Genomic DNA, 13,018 nt, shown 5'->3' on the forward strand with positions numbered 1-13,018 from the left:
TCCAAATTGCTTTTATGCTTTTTATCACCTTTAAAAGTAAAGATTTATGTTTGAGAAGTAGGCAAGAATTCTGACCCTCTTATATTACCATCTGTGCTCTTTCTGAGGCAAGGATTAAAAACCTTTTAAGAGTTAGAATTTCTTGGCCTGGAGAGGTGGCTCACGCCTGTAATCCTAGCACTCTAGAAGGCTGAGGCAGGAAGATCTCTCAAGGTCAGGAGTTCAAAACCGGCCTGAGCAAGAGTGAGACCCGTCTCTACTAAAAATAGAAAGAAATTAGCTGCACAACTAAAAATATATAGAAAAAAAATTAGCCGGGCATGGTGGTGCATGCCTGTAGTCCCAGCTACTCAGGAGGCTGAGGCAGAAGGATTGCTTGAGACCAGAAGTTTGAGGTTGCTGTGAGCTAGGCTGATGCCAAGGCACTCTAGCCCCGGCAATAGAGTGAGACTCTGTCTCAAAAAAAAAAAAAAAAAAAAAAAGAGTTAGAATTTCTTTTTTAACAATGCTAAACTTTTTCTTTTTTTTTTCTTTTTTTGAGACAGAGTCTTGCTTTGTTGCCCAGGCTAGAGTGAGTGCCGTGGCGTCAGCCTAGCTCACAGAAACCTCAAACTCCTGGGCTCAAGTAATCCTCCTGCCTCAGCCTCCCGAGTAGCTGGGACTGCAGGCATGTGCCACCATGCCCAGCTAATTTTTTCTATATATATTAGTTGGCCAATTAATTTCTTTCTATTTATACTAGAGACGGGGTCTCGCTCTTGCTCAGGCTGTTTTCGAACTCCTGACCTCGAGCAATCCGCCTGAGTGCTAGGATTACAGGTATGAGCCACCGCGACCGCCCAAAACTTTTTCTTCTTTTAAGCCTGTTAGACCAAATATGTGCTGAAACTCTGAGAAAACCTCATAGAACTGAGCTAGCAGATTGGACTTAAATAGTAATTGGTGTTCTTTTATTAATGTTAATTGGTGTTTTATATGATATTTAATTCAAAATTGGTAACTATTATCTGTTAAAATTCAGTATCACTTCAAGAATAAGGGATAATTACTTTCCAACATGTATAAATGCCAAAGCTTACTGATTTGTGTACATTTATTTGATTATTTATTTTCCTATTAGCCTCTTTGAAATTATTAGATTGAACCATAAGAAATCACCCTTTTTAAGGCCAAAAATAGTAAAATATTGGCAGTTTGATGGTTCAGTCTGATAAGTAGTTTTAAAGGATAAGCAGACCATTTCTGTGATTCACTCTGTTCCCACCAAAATTGTTCCACCAAAAATTAGTTGACTTCTTTCTCTAGCATTGATCTTGACTCCTCTACTCAGTCTTTATTCCTCTACAATCAGTGATGATTACAGTTTTGCTGCTCAAGATAAGTTTATTGGAAGAACTACTTTGTACTTGTCTCATACTTGGCCTGTGTCTCCTTAGGCTCCTTCATGTACCCACCCCTGTCCCAGGCATTTGCCCTTGAGTGCTGGCTAAGAAATGACGGATAGATACTGTTGCCAAAAAAGGGTTAAGCTTTAAAATTTGAAAAATAGATAATTTCTTGGTATAATATAGGAAAATCAATCTGCCTCCTGCTGAATGAAAGACCTTGGAGAAGGTAATTTAACACTCTGGGCCTGTTTCTTTATATGTAAAGTGTAAATAGTATATTCTTTACCACCCACCTAAAGTAGTTAGAATCAAATGAAACTGAGCGGTTAATTGCTAAATGTAGTACTTCTTTGGGCATAACAGGGATGCTTAAATATATATTTAGGAAAGAATTCTTTTGAATCTGAACTTTATAGCTGCCAAAATGAAAGTTGATAATCTCAACTGATATCAATCAACACATAAATGAATAAACAAAATTGCAGTATATCCTTACCATAGAATACTACTCAGCAGTAATAAAGATATATAATCTGGGGATCTTAAGTACGTATTCGTAATATTTTCAATTATCTATATGAATGTTATTTTGGATATATTTTCTTCGGGACTCTTCTTGTCAGGAATAGATGGCAGTGAATGGTGCGACTAAGATTTCCACCTCCTTCTGTTAAAGAAAACTTAACTTAGATTGATAGAGCAAGCAGTGGAAAAGTTAAGGTCTAGATCTCTTAACATTTCTTCTTTTTCAGTAATTTTTCATGATTTCCTTGGAATGAAAATATTTTTCTCTTTTATTTATTTATCTTTTTTAAGAGACAGGGTCTCGCTATGTTGCCCACACTACAGCCTTGAACTCTAGGGCTCAAGCAACTCTAGGGCTGAGGCTCTAGCCTCAGCCTCCCAAGTAGCTGGGACTACAGGCACTTGGCTTTCCATTAAAAAATTGGTATATAACAATTGTACATATTTATAGGGTATATGTGATATTTTGATACATGCATACCATGTGCAATGAATGATCAAAGGGTATTTAGGATATCCACCACCTCAAATAATTTTCTTTGTGTTGGGAATATTTCAACTCTTCTAGCTATTTTGATACTACTATGCTATCAAACTCTAGAACTTAATCCTTCTATCTAACTATATATTTGTATCCATTAACCAACCTCTGTTTTTCCCCATTGCCCCACCCTTCTGTATTGATAATTAATTTTATCAATTGCTGTGCACAGACTTTTTTCTAATTTGAGCTCGATCCACAGGACACACCACCACAAGCCACACCAGTTTTACTTACATTTATTAAGGGGGAAGAGAAAAAGAGAAAGTAAGAGAAAAGTACCACAGGGGAAGAACACAAAAGAGTAATCATACCACTAGGATCCCATTATCAGCACTGGAGTTTACCATCAGGGGCAGTCTAAGGCGGCGGTGAAGGCAACACGCTAGAATATCAAGCAGGTAGGCAGCAGCACGCAGAGAAGTTGAATAGGAAGAAATGGCAGCGGTGAAAGTGGCTGAAAAGCAGCTCGGGGACTTTCTTATACTGTTTATATAGTGGTCTGAACAAAGGAAGTCTTTGGCGCCAAAAAGCCATATGCTCTATCCACGTGAGGTCCGGATCTGGCCAGGAGCCGAGGCCTGTAGTGACTGGTCTCACATATCTGTTCTGGGCATAAGCCTAGGGTAAACCTTCCTGGACAGCCCGTGATAAACGATCCTAGGCAGTCCAGGAAGTCCAGGATAAACATCCCCAGGCACATAGCTCATAGCTGTCAATTCCCATTTCCTCAAGAAGTGGCCAACTTCTCCAGGAAGTGGGTGCATACCTCAAGCCTTATAAATTTATATGACCCCAAGCAGGCCTTAATATTCTGTACCTCAGTACAGCTTCCAAGCCTCTGATAACCACGATTCTACTCTCTGCCTCCACAGCAGCTTTTTTAGCTTCCACATATAAGTGAGAACGTGTGATATTTATCTTTCTATGTGTGAATTATTTCACTTCACATTATGGCCTCCAGTTCCATCCATATTGTACAAATGGCAGGCTTATATTCTTTTTATGGCTGAATAGTATTCCATTGTGTATATATACCACATTTTCTTTATCCATTCATCCACTGATCGACACTTGGGTTGATTCCATACCTTAGCTATTGTGAATAGTGCTGCAGTAAACATGAGGGTGCAGGTATCCCTTTGATATACTCATTTTCTTTCCTTTGGATAATACCCAGCAGTGGGATTGCTGGATCGATCATATGGTACTTCTGTTTTTAGTTTGAAAAAAAATTTTTTTAACAGAGGCTAGTTGATTTGTAATAAAAAGACTAGTAGGTTTGTGATAAGAAAAAGGTAAGTTGCAAAATGATAAAGTGGATATAAGAAAAAATTAATGTATACTAACAGATAAAACTGTCAATTTTTTTAAACCGAGTTTAATGAGATATAATTTACACACAATAAAATTCACCAACTTTAAATATATACAGTAATTACATGAGTTTTGGCAAATGTAAACAATCTTATAATCATGCCACAATCCAGGTATAGAATATTTTTATCATCCCAAAAAGTCCCATCCTGCCCTCTTACTGTCAGTCCCATTCCTCACCCCAGCAACCACCAATCTGTTTTCTGTCACTACCATTGTGTCTTTTGGACAATTTCATATAAATGAATTGCTGCAGTGTGTAGTCTTTTGTGTCTGGCTTATTTCATTTAGCATCCTGCTTTTGAGATTCATCAGTGTTGTTGCCTGTATCAATCATTTGTTCCTTTTAATTTATTTCCTTTCTTTCCTAATCATGTTTCCTTTACCTTTTGAACATACAGAGCATATTTATAATAGCATTTTAACATCCTTGTCTGCTAGTACTTTGTCATTTCAGTTCTGTTTCCATTGCTTGACTTTTTATCTGATCGTAAGTCATATTTTCCTGTTTGTCTGAATGCCTGGAATTTTTTTTATTATTATTATATGTTGTGAATTTTACATTGTTGGGTTCTGTATTTTCTTGTATTCCTTTAGGTAATGTTGTACTTTGTTCTTGGAATTAATTGAACCCTTTTGAGACTAGTTTTTAAAGGTTAGGGTGGGTCCAGACCAATTTTTAGTCTACAGCCAGTATATTAATAGCTCTAAGGTGATGCCTTTCTGAGGACTCTTTAGATGCCCCATAAGATCTTTCCATTTTGGTGGGTGAAAATATTAATGCAAACTATTCCTCACTCCACAGGAATGCCAGGAATTGTTTTGTCTATTGCTTTCTGGTGGATTTTTCCCCAGCCTCTGGTAGTTTCTTCTCATACGTATGCACATGAGTACTCTTCCCAAGGTTCAAGACCTCTCTGCAGATCCCTAAAGCTCTATCTTTACACCTCCCTCCTCTTCTGTACACTATCCAATAAATTCCAGCCACCTTAGTTTCCCTAACTCTGATCTCAACTGGCAACTCTCCACTCCAGTCTCAACTGTCCTCAGTTGACAAGACTGGGTCTCCCTTCCTCATGCTGCAGCCTGAAACCCGCCTCCAGGAAGTACAGGAACAATCCAAAGTTCCAAACGTTCACCTTTTGTGTCCAGTTTTTTGTTTTTTTAAGACAAGGTCTCCGTTATGCAGGCTAGAGTGCAGTGGTGTCATCATAGCTCACTATGGACCTCAAATTCCTGGGCTTAGGTGATCCTCCCACCTCGGCCTACCAAGTAGCTGGGACTACAGGTGTGCACTTCCATGCCTGGCTAATTTTTAATATTTTGTAGAGACAGGGTCTTACTATGTTTTTCAGGCTTGTCTTGAACTCCTGGCCTCAAGCAATCTTCTTGCCTAGGCCTTCCACAGTGCTAGGTTTATAGGTGTGAGTCACTGTTCCTGGCCTTATATTTTGTCTAGTTTTTTATTGTTTAATGCAGGAAGGTAAATTTAGTCCCTCGTACTCAGTCATGGCTGGAAATGGAAGTCTCTTTTTCTACATGTAGACTAAGCATGTATTAATATGCTAGGGGAAAATAATGATACTTTTTTCATCAGTTCTCAACATACTTAAATATAATACACTTTAGTGTCTGCTTTATTCTTAAATGATGTTCTTTGGTGTTAACACTAATTAGGCTAATCTAAGCTTAAATGTGTTTCTCTGATCAACTTGAAATTGTCTGCATAGAGTATTAATTTGGGGCTATTTAGGGCCAACTTATCTAGAGTAGCTTCTCATGAGTGATGTTAGTATTCTAACTCTTAAGAACATTTATTAGCCATCTATATATCTCATTGGTTGATTAGTTTGTCATATAAACTGTATCAACGTTTGCATCTTTAAAAATATGAATTTGCTGACTTTCTAACATATATGAGAAAATTATCACAACATTTTCTTGTTCATGAGTATTCATGGTTGAGAAGACCATAAAACAGTTCTTAGCCCTTTGCAACTGATCTTTTGAATTTATTGTGTTGCTCTGTATAACAGAACAACTGTTTGGACATCTGTTCAAAGATTGACCTACCATAATGTTAGAACCTCAAATATTTAGTCACTTAGAAATTAGAGAAATGTGTTTTATTTGTGTTTTAGGGAACATGAACATAATAGGATTAAAAATAAGAGTTCAGGCTGGGTGAGGTGTCTTGCACCTGTAGTCCCAGCTACTTGGGAGGCGGAAACAAGAGAATCGCTTAAGCCCAGGAGTTTGAGGTTGCAGTGAGCTACAGTGACTCCGCTGCACTCTACCTGGAATGACAGAGCAAGACTCTTTCTCAAAAAAAAAACACAAAAAAAAACAAACAGAAAAAAGATTTTACATTTTTATAGATGCTATTGCTGTCTGGTAAGAGTTTTAAGGAAACAACATATAATAAAATAAAGCTCTTAAGAGGAAAATTTTGGGCTCTAAATGGCCTTATCTCTGGTCTTTTTTTTTTTTGAGACAGAGTCTCGCTTGTTGACCAGGCTAGAGTGAGTGCCGTGGCGTCAGCCTAGCTCACAGCAACCTCAAACTCCTGGCCTCAAGCAATCCTCCTGCCTCAGCCTCCCGAGTAGCTGGGACTACAGGCATGCACCACCATGCCTGGCTAATTTTCTATATATATTAGTTGGCCAATTAATTTCTTTCTATTTATAGTAGAGACGGGGTCTCACTCTTGCTCAGGCTGGTTTCGAACTCCTGACCTCGAGCAATCCACCCGCCTCAGCCTCCCAGAGTGCTAGGATTACAGGCGTGAGCCACCGCGCCCGGCTATTATCTCTGGTCTTATGTGTAAAATTATTTGCACAACAGCTAGTTGGAATGAATATTGAAGTTGGGAGACCTAGATTCTAGTCTCGGCTCTGCCATTTAGTACTATGTGACTATAGGCAAGTCACCACCTTTGTGAGACTCTCCCAACCTATAAAATGAAGATAATAATAAATATCCTACCTTCAAGGTATATGTGGAGTGTTCAGTGAGGTGGTATGGCTGAAATCCTTTGAAAATGCTAATGTGCCACTGATGTATTTGTTATTAAACTTATTTTTTACATTACTATGAAATGTATTAACAGCTAGAATGACAGAATATAAAGTGAGATGTATCGGCCGGGCATGGTGGCTCACACCTGTAATCCTAGCACTCTGGGAGGCTGAGGCTGGCAGATTGCTCGAGGTCAGGAGTTCAAAACCAGCCTGAGCGAGACCCCGTCTCTACTAAAAATAGAAAGAAATTAATTGACCAACTAAAAATATATATAGAAAAAATTAGCTGGGCATGGTGGCGCATGCCTGTAGTCCCAGCTACTCGGGAGGCTGAGGCAGGAGGATCACTTGAGCCCAGGAGATTGAGGTTGCTATGAGCTAGGCTGTTGCCACGGCACTCACTCTAGCCTGGGCAACAAAGTGAGACTCTGTCTCAAAAAAATAAATAAAGTGAGATGTATTTACTTACATTTATATTCCATACAATTTACTATGCAAAAATATGATGAAATGGAAGAAATGAAACATAGGACTGATTAGACAGAATGGAGATAGAGGAGATTGCTGTATTTTTTCCATTCCTTTTTCATTAACATTATTTTGTTTTCTCTCCCCATGATTTTCCAGGCAAAGAATGTGTGCAGCAGTTAGCTGAAAATACCAGATATTTCAGGAGACGCCTGAAAGAGATGGGCTTCATCATCTATGGAAATGAAGATTCTCCAGTGGTTCCTTTGATGCTCTACATGCCAGCCAAAATTGGGTATGTTTTGTTACAGAGCACAGACTAGTCTCTCATTAGACTTAAGGTCTCTGTGATATGAGACTAGGGCTTGTGTATTTTGTTATGGAAAATTGTCTTGTCCTTATTGTGTTAACCTTCATTTGGTAGATATGCCATAAATTAAATAGTGGATTCCAAATTGCAAAATATGTTAATTGTTATTCTTACTTTAAACAAACATTTGGTTTTCATACACTCTTCTAGTGGCTTGAGATAGATCAGAGAACAAAGCACAAACATACCTGTCCTTGTGGAGCTTACATTCTAGTGGGAAGAGTCAGACAAACATAATAAATAAGTAAATTATGTAGTATATTAGAATGTGTTAAGTGTTATGGAAAAAAATAGAGCAGGATATATATGGGGAGTTGAGAGTGCCCTGTGGGTAGGCAGATGGCAGTATTAAATAGGGTGGTCAGGGTGTAAGCCTCGTTGGTAAGTGAAGAAGCTGTCTTAGCAAAGACTTGAATAAGCTGAGTGAGTTAGCCATTTGGAGAAAGAAGCATCTGTGGAAAGCTCACAATGCAGGAGCATGCTTAGCTGATGGAAGAATAGCAAAGAGGTCATTAGAACTGGAGTATAGTGCCTAAGAGGGAGCAGAGGGCCCTGAAGTCAGAGAAGTTATATCAGGGTGTGTTATTTACCAGGTATGCCGATTACACCAGCTTCTTTGGTTTGTACAGGGCATACATAGTGGAAAGCCTTTTCCTGGGATAGCTTTCAATGTACTGGGGAAGTCCAGATGTTTAATGAAACCAGAAGACATTTGAAAAGCAAATGAATGATAATTATGTTGAACAAATTTAACTATATGCAAAATTGCATTGGAGATGTAGCATAAAGGAATGATCTGCTTAGTATAGGCTCGGCTCAGTAAGAAGGGCACATCTGGCCAGGCGCGGTAGCTCACGCCTGTAATCCTAGCACTCTGGGAGGCTGAGGCAGGAGGATTGCCTCAGCTCAGGAGTTCAAGACCAGCCTGAACAAGAGCGAGACCCCATCTCTACTATAAATAGAAAGAAATTAGCCAAACAACTAAAAATAGAAACAATTAGCCAGGCATGGTGGCACATGCCTGTAGTCCCAGCTGCTCAGGAGGCTGAGGCAGGAGGACCGCTTGAGCCCAAGAGTTTGAGGTTGCTGTGGGCTAGGCCGACGCCATGGCACTCTAGCCTGGGCAACACAGTGAGACTCTGTCTCAAAAAAAAAAAAAAAAAAAAAGGCACATCTTTCTGGATGGGTGAGTTTTGAGCTGGACACATAAAACATAAAATTATAAGGATCATAGGCCGGGCACTGTGGCTCATGCCTGTAATCCTAGCTCTTGGGAGGCCGAGGCGGGCGGATTGCTCAAGGTCAGGAGTTCAAAACCAGCCTGAGCAAGAGCGAGACCCCGTCTCTACTATAAATAGAAAGAAATTAATTGGCCAACTGATATATATATAAAAAATTAGCCGGGCATGGTGGCGCATGCCTGTAGTCCCAGCTACCCGAGAGGCTGAGGCAGAAGGATCACTCGAGCCCAGGAGTTTGAGGTTGCTGTGAGCTAGGCTGACGCCACGGCACTCACTCTAGCCTGGGCAACAAAGCGAGACTCTGTCTCAAAAAAAAAAAAAAAAAATTATAAGGATCATGTCTCCAGTTTGATAGAACTCATTAAAGGAGCAAATATTTTTATTTATGTTTTAATCCCCAGTGCCCACCACAGTCTGGGGCATACAGGGTACACTCAATAGATGTTTACTGAAGTGTACATGGGGGAGAAAATTAAATTAGGGAACCTGGAAGTATATAGATTCCAGAGATAGTGAGAGGAAATGTGGAAAATGTGCTTGCTGAGAGAAGAGGAATTCTGTTTTCAACACAAAGTTATATGGGCAATTAGCATTATGGCCTTCAGAGGATGTGGTGGGGAATTTTCTTCATTCCTTTTTAAATGGAATTATCATAAATAAGTTGAAGCATTATCAAATCCAATGGACTCAGTTTAGAACTCTTTGTTTAGAGAGAGTTCTGTGTAATCTATTCTACACATGTGAAACTGACTGTCTACATCATAATTAAGAAAGATTTAGAAAAAGTGAAGAAGAATTACAATAAAGCGCTAGACTGGGAGCTTGTGCAGCAGATACAGAGTACTCAGGTTCATCTTGACACAAAGGAGTTATGTTGAGGAAGATGTGCAGGTACAAGTTAAAATGTGTTGTAGAGATAAGATACAGATTGGTTGGGCATGGTGGCTCATGCCTGTAATCCTAGCACTCTGGGAGGCCAAGGCAGGAGGATCCAGGTTAGTTTTGAAGCCTCTGAACCACTATCAGGGACACTTTTAAGGCTATACTTACAAATCTCTTCAGACAACCCCTACTGAAATTGGTCTCTGCCAACTATATTCTTTCACCTTTGCGAAGGATACCATGTGGGAAAAGACCACCTCAAGACTGAATAAAAAATGTTTTGATGAATTTTAACTTTAAAAGCAGTTCATTCAGGACAGCAGGACCTTTGTAATGTATGCTTTGTCACTCTTTCTGGTTTCTTCTCCATGTTTTCCCCTTTGTAGCGCCTTTGGACGGGAGATGCTGAAGCGCAACGTTGGTGTAGTTGTGGTGGGATTTCCTGCTACCCCAATTATTGAGTCCAGAGCCAGGTTTTGCCTGTCAGCAGCTCATACCAAAGAAATACTTGATACTGTAAGTAGATGCTTTCACCTTGGTATAAATAGGCCTTATGTTAAAAGGGCCTGTATGTCAAATAAAAGTAATCACATGTTGATCCTGATGTTCTTTGAGCACTTAAGATATATTTACTGGTAAGACAGAGGAAGTGGTACACAATGCTACTGAAAACATTACTGTTTAATTTTAAAAATGCAAAATCCTTAGCATCACCTACCAGACCCAACATCATCAGAGCTCTGGAGAATTTTCCAGCTTCATCTTGTTCCACTGTATCCCTCATTATAGACTCTATAACTATACAATTATCTTTCTACTTTAAGCTTTTTCGTATATTGTTCTAGGTGTAGAATTTTTTCTCTTGATTCTTCTCTCCCCTTTGTCTAGCTGACTGCTACTCATTCTTCACATTTCCACTTAAAGGACTTCCAAACCTTCTTGCTGTGTATTCCCCTGGAATCCTGAGATGCCCCTTAGTAAATTCTTCACACCTATAATTATTTAATGGCAATCTTCTCCATTAGATTAATCTTGAGGATAGGGACTAAGTCTGTTTTGCTCATTCCGTATCCCTAACACCCACCACAGTGCCAGGCATCTAGTTGGGGCTCATCATTATTACTGAATTGTTTGTGAGCTCAATATAGTCTCATCTCTTAATATGCTATTGTTTCACATCTAAGATTTCAGACTTTAAGTAAGTATTGCCTTCTAGGAGTTTATAAAGCTTTTTAGAACATGACATTTCCATAAAATTAGTTCCATTAATTCATTGGAGAGCTACTAATTTAAAAGGATGTTATGAGTGCTTGTTTTTAAAAGTGCATTATAACAATTTGATTGACAATTTACATTTCTGAACAGCTGAAGACTTTTGACTTTTCTTCCTTATTTCTACACAGCAAAATTTCTACAAGTATGAGTATATTCCTTTTTTTTCTTTAAGTTGTGTTAACACTTACCATCAGATCTATCCTTGTAACAATTTTTTTTAAGTATACAATGCAGTATTGTTAAATATAGGCACAATGTTGTGTTTTATGAGTGTATTCTTAATCACATTTTGATGTCATCAAATTGGATTCAGTGTTTTTGATATTGTATCTTTCTCTTTTTCATTATTTTAATTATGCCTTTTTTCTTTTCTTTTCTTTTCTTTTTTTGAGACAGAGTCTTGCTCTATTGCCCCAGGTAGAGTACAGTGGCATCATCGTAGCTCACTGCAACCTCAAATTTCCAGTCTCCCAGAATGATAGGATTATAGGCATGAGCCACCACACCCAGCTGCCTTTCATATTTTTTAAAAGAGATTTTCCCATTTCTCAGAAACCTTACTGGTGAATTTCTGCGATTTTTTTTTTAACTCAGTGATTTTAGCTTTTCTTTCTATTCTGCTCTATGTGGATGTTTAGGAGTTTCCACATGCCTTTTTAAAAATATCTGTGTCATTATATGTAGTGTCTATAGTAATTCACTGTGTCTTCTGACAGTAACTTTGATTCCTGAGAACTGTACACATTCAAGAAAAGATTTAGATTTAACCAGGATGTCTACACAGATTTCTGTTGCCAAAAACTATATTTGTCAATTGAGAATCCTAATCCTTTTCATAAGATCCACTTTGAGGGATTGTTGGACTTTGCCTTCCATTTGTTTTGTTTTGTTTGTTGTTGTTTTTGGTTTTTTTGAAGCATAAAGTACATTTTTTGAAATCATGGGTTTGTTAAAGTTATTTTGTCTTACAATGTTTTAAGGAACCAAACATTAACTAGACCATTATGAGATGCAAACTAATTTTCATTTAATAACGGGCACTGTCTGATTCTATATATAGAAAATGCCATAGAATCCACACAAATACTGCTAATAAATGAATTCAGCAAAAGTAGCAGAGTAAAATATCAGCACACAAAAATGAGTGGTTTTATACACTAGTAATGAACAAATAAAAAAAGGAAGTTAAGAAAATTTTATTTACAAATTTATTTTATTCTTTATTCAAAAGAATAAAGTACCTAGAAATCAATTTAACCAAGAAAATCTTTCCCTTGTATACTGGTTAAATTTATAGTTGTGTATACATTTAGATTTATATACTAAAAACTGTAAAACTTAGCTGAAACAAGTTAAAGACTTAAATAAATAGAAAGACATCCCATGTTCATGGATTGGAAGATTTAACATTGTTAAGATGACAGTATAGCAATCTACAGATCCAAAATCTGCTGCCCACCTGACAATTTCTTAGTCACTAATGAGCTCATTATGTCTTAGATAGACTCTATTATGTCCTAGATTGTCTCTGGAGCTGAGGCCCATTAGTTCCACAGTCAGCTTTAGACCCACTAGTTAATATCCGTAGGCACTTGCAGAGTGAATAATTTGAAGGCTGGGATATGCCATTTATTGAAAACCGTATTATATGACCTGTGTTAGGTGCTTCCTAATAAGTGGCAAAAATGACTTAGAATCTATAATTCCAAAAATTTTGTTCTCTTCCTTGGATTTCTCTTAGAGGCATCTGGGGCTTAGGGTTTTCCAGTCCTTACATTAAATTGTTTCTGAGGAATTCTGAACACATATCCCTTTTCTTATATATATTGGGATCCTCTATTTTGACTCCGTATGCTGCTTTTGGGAAAGGTTCACTCTGTGAACTAACATTTATGATCCATGCACTTTCCTCTTCAACTAAGAGTTTATTA

The 13,018-nt window shown here is 38.1% G+C and overlaps 1 protein-coding gene across 1 annotated transcript in view; it reads left to right on the forward strand.

Annotated features, from left to right (window-relative positions):
• SPTLC2 (serine palmitoyltransferase long chain base subunit 2) overlaps window positions 1-13,018 on the forward strand; it is a 98,646-nt gene that overhangs the window by 78,738 nt on the left and 6,890 nt on the right. Inside the window, exons 10-11 of the mRNA XM_012743086.2 lie at window positions 7,479-7,614; window positions 10,199-10,328. Of these exons, the coding sequence (XP_012598540.1) occupies window positions 7,479-7,614; window positions 10,199-10,328 (266 nt within the window). The remainder of the gene's footprint in view (window positions 1-7,478; window positions 7,615-10,198; window positions 10,329-13,018) is intronic.

This window comes from Microcebus murinus, chromosome 6 (genome assembly GCF_040939455.1).
Source record: "Microcebus murinus isolate Inina chromosome 6, M.murinus_Inina_mat1.0, whole genome shotgun sequence".
Taxonomy (NCBI): domain Eukaryota; kingdom Metazoa; phylum Chordata; class Mammalia; order Primates; family Cheirogaleidae; genus Microcebus; species Microcebus murinus.